The 10,000-nt window shown below is 43.8% G+C and overlaps 2 protein-coding genes across 5 annotated transcripts in view; one reads left to right on the forward strand and one right to left on the reverse strand.

The window, feature by feature from the left end:
* LOC126573357 (uncharacterized) overlaps positions 1 to 4,064 on the reverse strand; it is a 7,491-nt gene extending 3,427 nt beyond the window's left edge. The window contains exons 1-2 of one of the 4 annotated variants that reach the window (XM_050233413.1): positions 3,965 to 4,064; positions 1,657 to 2,177 (exon numbers count right to left, since the gene is read on the reverse strand). In XM_050233413.1, coding sequence (XP_050089370.1) covers positions 1,657 to 1,850 — 194 coding nt within the window. In that variant the 5' untranslated portion in view covers positions 1,851 to 2,177; positions 3,965 to 4,064. The other 3 variants (XM_050233414.1, XM_050233416.1, XM_050233415.1) reach the window with 3 other exon arrangements.
* LOC126573359 (endocuticle structural glycoprotein SgAbd-2-like) lies at positions 925 to 1,565 on the forward strand. The gene has a single exon (XM_050233418.1). It carries the CDS (start codon positions 943 to 945, stop codon positions 1,330 to 1,332), a length of 390 nt encoding a protein of 129 aa, XP_050089375.1. The 5' UTR covers positions 925 to 942; the 3' UTR covers positions 1,333 to 1,565.
* Positions 4,065 to 10,000: the final 5,936 nt, after the last annotated feature.

The raw sequence follows: 10,000 nt of genomic DNA on the forward strand, positions 1-10,000 counted from the left end.
TGTTTCAACAAGAATGATATGCGTTCTGTCCGGGCAACGATGCAGTGTTTTACAAAATAAAATGGCCAACGGAGATTTGACTTCAAAAATATTCCCTCTTCCTCCTATAGCTCATGTTAATGCCATAGCAGTTTACTCAGAATTGGTCTCAGCTGCAGGGGCCAATTTTATTGGACTTAATTATTTCAAAGTATCGACTTTCTTCACCGACACATAGGTATTTTTGTTAAAAAAATTATACTGATGCTAAAAAAAAGTCGTTTCTTGAGATCTTAACAACACCAAATAAGAGCGGCTTATTGGTTTTGGAAGATAGATTTTTTCAAATGTCAGAATAATATTTTGAGAAAGAAAAAAATAGAACAAGTGTTTCGCAAGATCTGCTTTGCGTGCCATATAATTCAGTACATTCAGAGATGCTCTAGTTGCTTCCCTGGCAAGTAGAAAAGTGGTAAACTGGGAGAAAAAAATGGTCCCACAAGATCATTCCATCCTCTGGTACCGGGCGTAGGCTCTGATTGCTTGCTAATGAATACGACGTGGTATTCGCTATGCTCATTGTTCTCGCATTGTACATACATTGTTCATCCTACATCACCTTTACCGTTTCGCCAAATCGTAAGTTAAATAGTAGGAGTATAAAAGCTTGTCCATGCATTGGGAAATAAATTTTTGCGTCTGGATTTAGACCGGCACGTGAAATATGTTAACGTGTGTTGAATAACAGCAACCTCGCAACGTTCCACGCCTTAAGACAAACCCAAGGTCTTCTGGAGCACGCTCATCATTTTAGCACATTCCGATAGCCGAGACATTCGATGTCATGTGTGAACGCGGCATCTGGATGGAAGAGGGGTGGTACCGCTATAAAGCATCTCTTGATCGTTGGTTTGATCAGTAAAGATCCAACGTTAGTCCGTTTGTAAAAGATAACATTCAAACATGAAGCTAAGCCTCCGAGCCCTAAAGTTGACCTCACCGGTGCTGATGCTGCTATTGCTGGTGCATTTACCACAGTCAGCTGTTTTCGCGGCCCCATCGGAAGCATTCAGTACCACACCGGTGGCAATAGTTAGCCAAAGTTCGACCGTAAATCCAGACGGAAGCTTCATTTCTGCCTTCGAATCGGCGGACGGTATCAAGGTGGAGGACGAAGGGCAAGTGAAGACGATCGAGGTGCCATCGGAAAATGGAAACCAACAGGCGACGGTCGTGGTGCAACGGGGTACCTATTCGTACTTTGCGCCCGACGGAACACCGATCAGCGTGCAGTGGACGGCGGATGAGGGTGGATTCCGAGCGGAAGGAGCTCATCTCCCAGTTGCGCCCTAAGAACGACTTGTTGGCTGGCTGGCTGGCTGCTAGACCAACAGTGATCGGTCGATCCCCAAGAAATGATCCCAAATAAAGGCCGTTTCCGTCCACACGTGATAGTGTTTGTGTGCATGATGACGTAACGTCCCTGAAGATAGACGGACAAGAAGCGGCCACAGCGAACGCCCGCCTAACGAATGTTAGCTCGCCAGCTCAATGTGTTGGCCGCTAAATTATCATTCCCAAGCGGTAGGGACTATAAATAAGCTAATTAGAATATGGCACACGGACGGTGGGAGGTGAGAGTCGGTGTCCCGGCTCGTCGTCAATAATGGCACTTACCAGAACTCGCGGATCCCGTCGCGTAAGCTCGAGAAGCTACCACGGCGCTGCGATCGGTTCGAGGCCGGCTTGTGGTTCCAGAACCTTAACCGCTTGTGATTTTCATCCTCGTAGAACGGATTGAGATGCTCCGGGTAGTCGTAGATGCTGCTGGTCGACGCACCATTCCCGTGGCGGTAGGACAAATCGGTCATTTTGCTGGTCAGTCCAAAATTACGGCGCAACGGAATGGAAGAGAGATGAACTTGGCACTAACACTGGTCGTTTTGTTCACTCTTGTGGGATGTTGTTCTTTCAAATGACTGTTTGGCCACCCTCCGCGCGGTCGACGATGATGTCATGTGGCGGCACTTCCGAAAGCCATGAAATCGCACTTCTCTTGCCCTCTGCTTGCTCTAGGCGTTTCGTCTTTCGTGTCTGTTCACTTTGCACGAGGGATAATTTGATTCTGGTTGTGGTGGGCCCCTGTGGCCCGTCCGTGCGGCCTTGTCCCGTGTTAGACAATGCAATTTTGCCAGCACCTGCTCAAAGTAAGAACGTGTTAGCAGAAGTAATGCATGAACATTGCGCGGTAGCATCCAGCACACTCCCGTGCGCCTGACCACCTTATCAGCAAGTTGGAGCGCACAGGTTTATCTTATCACACAGCGCGCGCCGTGTTTGAAACACCTTTGCAATGTAAGTGCGCTACGCTAGCATCCACCACAAACACCACGTTCGGCGGGGATTTCGATTGATTTTTTTGTGCACCTCGCGCCCATTACGAAAGCATCACCTTAGCAAAACTCGGTTCAAGATCCCCGGGGGGGGGTTTGTATGAGTGGAGGATACTGAGTTAGGATCGCCCCGAGAGGGGAGGTCTGGCTCTAAAAACACGTTGGAGCATGTCGTGGAAGATGATGCCCCGCCGGAGAGTCACGTTTTCGGTTCATTAGCCAATTATTAGCTGAATGCAAAAGAGAAATTAGAAACTATGCGCCAGTAACGCCGGTAACATGCTCATTTTCCTGTTTTTTGTGCGCGATGCCGTCATGTTTAGCGTTCAAGTGTGTGTCGGTGTCCGGACCGGTCAAGATTCGCGTAACCGAGACGGCAAAGTGATAAGGTGATAAGACCTTCCTGATACTGCTAGTAGTTAGTTAGTGCTGTTTCAAAGTGTTTCCTTTTCTTTTGAATCCGATCCGAGAGTCCGATATCGTGCGATCGTACTGCCTTGAAAATGCAGACGAAGTGGGGTTTTGTGCGCGCATAAAGCAGATGGAAATCCCATCTTTGTAAGGACGCCACCCCACTTTCGCACCCTCAGATGCTGTTACACCTCTCCGGACGCTAATGCACCGAACAGCTGACGAATCTTCTACGTCATCGTTCGCGTACGAACAGCCAACAGCGCCTCGCGCGTTACCAAGAGCCACGATGATCGCGGGTGATCGTGGTGAAGATTTCTCTTTGTAGCGCTAGGCGGTACAATCCCCCCCCTGCATCCATCAAACTATACTTTCATGAGACGAACAGTAACGGTTGTTTGTTTTTTTTTAGTAATCTTCTAGCGTTGAAAAGCTTGGGGTTTATGATGATTATAGCCACCGATTCACTTGGCTGATTTGTCCAGTAACTGTGTTAACGTACAGCCAAGAAGCGGTTATAAGTAATTCTGCGAACAGAAAACCCCAGCGTACACCAGTATGATTCACGGAAAGAAACGATCGGTGGTTGCCTCGATCATTTATCAGCTTTCTCTATTTGCACTGTTTTACATGACAAAGGCTTATTAATGTGATTTTCGCGATATTCATATGCACAACACCCGCGAGGCCACTAGAAACCAAACTCTTGGTCGAATGGTACGCGCACGGAAAATTCTTATCCGTTTCTTTGCTTCGGGGAAAACTGAATGTGCAAAGTGTAATTTTCTATTTATAGCACCACCAAATAAATATGTGTTTCGTTAGCTCTACCGGACTTTTCCCTCAACACTGGGTTGGGTATCCGGGCAAAAGCAAATGCTTCATCGCGTGGGCCATTTGGCCAACTTTTTGATAACGGATATCGATGCGAGACGGGGGATTTCTTGCGGGTCTCCTCCAATCATCGTTGGAACACTTCACAATAGTAGCCGAGTTGGGGCGCACCGGTCAAACGATCGTCGTTTGCTTTTGCGTGATTCACGAACACGTAAACGGCTGCAAACACTTGCACGACGCAATCGACGGCACTACGAAGGATGGATGATCCCTCGTTCTCGGAACACTTTTCCCTGCACAGGTAGATCACTTCTGGGGGGTGCAATTCACCGCTTATCACTTACTTTGGCCCCTTCCGATGCGGAACCTGCGTGCGCCACGACGAAAAAGATGTTGTGCGTGAGCTTCTCGGGAATCCACGATCGGGGCTACGATCGCGCAGGCCAGTGCACCAACACAAGTCCGGGTACATTTGTGTGTTTGTATCCATCGATCGAGTAGATCGTTGTTCGTGGCAGTGATCGTGGCGCCAAGCACGATCTACGTTAACTCCGCGAGTTGTTCGCGTTGAAGGTCGATTGGGGGAGGTCGGATGGAAAATGCGAGTTAATCGCGGCACGTTTTCAAGTGGGGCTGTGAAAATGCGGGCACTAGGCAATGTGTAGTGACTACATAGATTTTAGTCGTTACCATCGTCCCGTGGTCCTGGTCTTCGATATTCTTTCGAAATCGGCTCCAAATGAAGATAGGCGAGTCTACCACGCCCGCTCTGTCCATCCGGAGGTCCGATGAAGACTTCTCGGGTTGGGTTGTTGTCTGCCGTTCTCAAGACGTAAGCAGCGTTATTATAATATATTGTCGGTGCTTACGTTACATTTTATGTAGGTGAATTTGTCGGCGATTTCCATTTTTTTTTCTACAGGATCTTATTGCTCTTTCCCTTAGTGATGCTTACGATGTACCTGATAAACAACACAATCAAACTATAGAATCGGAATTAAAATTAATACAAACTGGATAAGCTGTGTTCCAAAATGCTCTCAATTGCCCGTCCAGGAAGGAAGCATAACTATCAACTGATATTGAAACATTAGCTGAACAATCAGAAGCATAAAATCCAATGCTCCCGCTGCTACTTAAAAGGCCGCATCAGCTCTTCAAATATACAGGAAAACGTGATCATATCAAGTATATCTCTTTCACCTACTCCCCTTTCTAGATAGCTCAAAATTGCTTTTATCTTCTAATGTCCCAGTATTAGAACCATTGGGGAGTAGGGGAGAGAAAGAGGATACAAAATTTCCACCGGAAATGCATGATATTCTGGTTTGTTTAATATCAAAATAAATCGATTTTATTCAATCCTGTCTTTAGTTTTTGGTGCGTCGTGCCGATCATTAGTGTCGGACGGCGGGAGTTGGGAAACGATTTGAATTCACTTTTATCAACTTTATCTTCATCCATTTTTTTTTCAAAAAAAATTAATAAAACCACATTTTTACAGCGATTTCGGTTCAGGAGTTTGACGCCGTGTACACACCGCACAGAATCTGGAGATATTGCAAAGTGTCTATAGGAAACAGGTGAAGTCATAGGCTATGACTCATAGCACTATTTTTCTTTTTTGCTTTTTTTTTGTTTTTTTGACATTTCGTGAATTGTTTACGTTCATCACCAAACCAGCGTGCGTTTGATTCCGAAAAAGTGCAATGATTTTATCAGGTATATTATCTACTTTTGCTCGTTTAAATGATACATTTTCTAATTTTAGAACAAACGAGCAGCCCCGCTGTGGCTATCAACGTGTCAGCAGGGGCCGAAAACGCCGGCTCTGATCTCTGATTCTGAAACGAGTGGATCCGGCTTCCAGCCGGTCACTGTCGGCTTAGACTATTGGTTAAAGGACAAAAGGACGGAGACGATCGGAGTGTGATGGACAATCACATCAGCGCTATATGCTCAGTGCATCCAAAGGAGGGTGTTGTCGCGTATCCGACCAGAGATCCGGCGAAGGTGAAACCTCTTCGCTTGTTCCGAACACGGAGCGGCTAGGAGAAGGGGTGGGTTCTTCTGCCCGAATAAAGGCAGCTCCAGCGCGCTTTGTTCATCAAATAAGAATGCTGGCTCGGCAGAACGTTTGCCAATCGCGAGGCGCATCCAAGTGATAAGGGAAGAAGATCCGCTCCTATTCCTAGTTTGCCACCGACGGATCAGGTGTCTTCTTTTGTAAGGCGCATCGCCTCGTGAGCAAGGATGCATGGTTGGATGCCTCGAATGATGGTGCACTGGCTTTGCCTGGCAGTGTTTGTGATCGTCCTGCTGGTGCAGTACGACAGCAAGGATCCGTACGTTACCGTGGGTGTGGAGCGAAAGCCTACACTACAGAAGATCCGACGAGCCGGATAGTTTTCGTGGATAGTTCTTTTTTATCCATGCGTCAATATGATATGATGGCCGTTTGGATCCTCTGCATTCCATTACCGACAATTCGAAAGTATTTACATGTTTGAACAACTGCATAGATGACTATAAAACCAATCCCCTTATTTTGGTGTACTGCATGATCCTTTCCAAAATCGCGAACGTCAAGATTACAAACGTAACAATATTTTTAACATACCCCATATTTACCTGGAAGATTTTTTTATGATATTAAATTACATCGATTCCATTGCTACTATTCTAGTTACATTTCACACTTAAACGTAATCCGCTTTTCGCACTTAAAATTAATCCAGCGGGAAGAGCACGCGAGTTGTTCCGCAACGGCGGACTATTGTAATTCAAAATACCTAGAAATAATTTGATTATTTTATTATATTATAATTCAGCGCGGCTCATGACTAAAAAAATGTAGAACTAACCTTTTATAGACGCTCGTGCCGGCGAATCGCAGATAAACGCGCGGACAGCCACTCGGATGGTTCGCCCTTCGACCAACAGTCCTAGTCAAGTGACCAAGTCTTTCAACTCCTGCACCACTGGATACAGGAAGGACCCCAAGTCTCCGGGCTTTTTTCCGCACTGTGAATCGCCACAGGCATTGGCCGTTTATTGCGTATTGCTTGCACATTAACTAGCACGGACCAAAAGTTGATGGTGCTAGCATTAAACACCTTCATTCGATCGACGTTGAAATTAAGCTTTAGCGAAGAGAGGTTTCGTCGACCTCTGAAAGCATCAAACGAAAACATCAATTGATATGCATAATGCCAACAACATTAGTTTTTTGTAACATACCGCTTGAATTCCAATACTTAGGTGCTTATTCTGTAACTTTCGATTACGATGGCCTCAGGCGTTCGATGATTCATGCGAATTTCGAAACGTTTCGAAAACAATAAACAATTCAAAATGACAGTTTGAAGTAAAAAAACTGTTAATTAACTTGTTTTTTTCGGTATAAGAACGACTTAACCTTTGTAATAATAGTATACGATTAGCAGAAAGAAATTATTGAAGCACAATCAGGACGCTATAACTGTTTTTCAGATGCTCGATGCTCGATGTAAACAGAACGCCAGCTGTCGACCACAAAAATGCACTCGACATGCAGGCGATCGTGAACATCAAATGAACACAAAATGAACCAAATGAATCGAACGCCTGAGGCCATCGTAATCGAAAGTTACAGAATAAGCACCTTAGTCTGTACTATTTCGACTATTTTCGTTGTCGTTGTCCTTACTGTTCGTAGCACAGTTTTAGCTGAGCACGGCAGGAAGGTTAACGACAACTCTTGCCTTATAGTTTTCAGCAACATGTCCACGGGCCGATGGGTTTGATTCGTTTTGAGGGACCAATACCTCAAGCAGTCGTCGAAGGTACGGTCATCGAAATCATCCGGCAACGAATATGCTCCGAACTCATCTTCGCTGCTTGCCTCGGAACAATCGAACACATCTGGAGTAGAGAAATTATCGTCCACGGGAACGGAATAATCTAGCACTGAAGCAGAATATGCTCCCCTCTATTCCAGTAACAGCCGGTCTCGGCGGCGATAGAACGTTCCATTTTTTTTTCATTTTTCCAACGTAATTTATTCTTTCCATTTCACGAGTCACAATAGCACAACCTTTACCAATGGATGCTACGATGTAAGTGGCGAGAAGGTCAAAACCAAATTCAATCTGAGCTGACAGTTTGGCTTGCCATACATTTTAGCAAAGTTCACGTACAAAAGGATATTTCGACCGCCGGAGTGCATCCGATGGGAGCTATCTCGTCGCTTCGTCCGCCGAAGTGCATCCGATGGGAGCTATCTCGTACGCTGGCGTCCGATTTGCCTCCGACCTGTCTATTTGCCACATACCTGTCGATGCAAAAGCTCGTGTCTTCTTGGGACCTTTTCGAACGTTAAGATTCCTCATCGCATAGCGTTGTAATGTTGATAACGAAGGAAGTGGATAATTTAAATCAACCGCCAAATATGCATAAGCTCGTTTGGAAAAATATCTTAACGTTAGAGCTGATCTTATCTCTTCTAGCGTCCATTTGACCCGTTTTCTTTTCTTTAAAATAAGATCTACTTGATTGCTTGACAAAGTACATTTAATTTTTTCTTTAATGACATCTATAATTTGCGTAGAATTAGACTTATTTTTATCCTTATTTTTTAGCTCTTTTTCCATTTTTTTGAGTTTGTCTTTCAGATTTTCATTTGCATCGTGACTTTCTTTTAACTTTGACTGTAGGTTTAGAATTACTTCGGTCAGTTTCTGATTTTCTGATTTCAGGGTTTTTATAACTTCCTCAGCCTGATTCTGATTTGATTCCTCCTTGTTTTCTTGCTCCACCTGAATCGGGCTGGCTGAGTCAAGCACATTTTCTTTGGGGGTCTTATATAGAGCGTTTATTCTGAGGATTCGTTCTTCCTCTATTTCCTCCGTACTTAGGGGCAAGTTATTGTTACATTTTAGTATAGAAGGGACAGCTGAAAGAAACATTTTAATCTAAGATAAAAAGTCCAAATAAAGGTAAACAAGGTATCATACCTGTTGGCTGCAATAATCGCAAATAATGATAATTTTTAATCAGTGGCGATTGGTGTAATTGATAATCCTCAGTCTTAAAATGATCCGAACATATAACACTACTTTTAGATGGACGCCAATTTGCTTCTTTTCTACAAAATGTTGCCCATTGTCGGGTTAACTCCACATCTTGCGGAAAAGAATGAAACTTGACCACCGTGCTAAGCCTTTTGATATTATTACTGTTATTTTTGCAAAACGGAGCATCACAAAATCTATAAGGCATCTTAAAACCACCAATGTGGAACAATCAGAGCACTGAAAAAATGGAAAAACTTTAACTTTCTTTACAGATTTCTTACTTCTCAAAGCGAATACAGCGTCTCCAACGCAACCAAAGCGTCTACCAAGGAAACAGGTGAAGTCATCCCGAACAAAATCGTTCGCGTAGATTAGAAAAATGAATGAAAAAACTGACAGTTCGTGCCTTTGTTTTGGTTGCGTTGGAGACGCTGTATTCGCTTTGCGAAGTAAAAAATCCAAGTTCGAGTTCAAGGAACTGCTCGTTTGTTCTAAAATTTAGAAAATGTATCATTTAAACAGGCCTAATAAAACCATTGAACTTTACCGGAATCAAACGCACACTGGTTTGGTGATGAACGTAGACAAGCCACAAATTGTCAAAAAAAAAAGAAAAAAAGTGCTATGACTCCACCTGTTTCCTTAATACACTTTGCACTTTTAGGTGCTTAGGTGCTTATTCTGTAACTTTCGATTACGATGGCCTCAGGCGTTCGATGATTCATGCGAATTTCGAAACGTTTCGAAAACAATAAACAATTCAAAATGACAGTTTGAAGTAAAAAAACTGTTAATTAACTTGTTTTTTTCGGTATAAAAACGACTTAACCTTTGTAATAATAGTATACGATTAGCAGAAAGAAATTATTGATGCACAATCAGGACGCTATAACTGTTTTTCAAATGCTCGATGCTCGATGTAAACAGAACGCCAGCTGTCGACCACAAAAATGCACTCGACATGCAGGCGATCGTGAACACCAAATGAACACAAAATGAACCAAATGAATCGAACGCCTGAGGCCATCGTAATCGAAAGTTACAGAATAAGCACCTTATTCTGTAACTTTCGATTACGATGGCCTCAGGCGTTCGATTCATTTGGTTCATTTTGTGTTCATTTGGTGTTCACGATCGCCTGCATGTCGAGTGCATTTTTGTGGTCGACAGCTGGCGTTCTGTTTACATCGAGCATCGAGCATCTGAAAAACAGTTATAGCGTCCTGATTGTGCATCAATAATTTCTTTCTGCTAATCGTATACTATTATTACAAAGGTTAAGTCGTTTTTATACCGAAAAAAAACAAGTTAATTAACAGTTTTTTT

Source organism: Anopheles aquasalis, chromosome 2, assembly GCF_943734665.1.
Source record: "Anopheles aquasalis chromosome 2, idAnoAquaMG_Q_19, whole genome shotgun sequence".
Classification (NCBI taxonomy): domain Eukaryota; kingdom Metazoa; phylum Arthropoda; class Insecta; order Diptera; family Culicidae; genus Anopheles; species Anopheles aquasalis.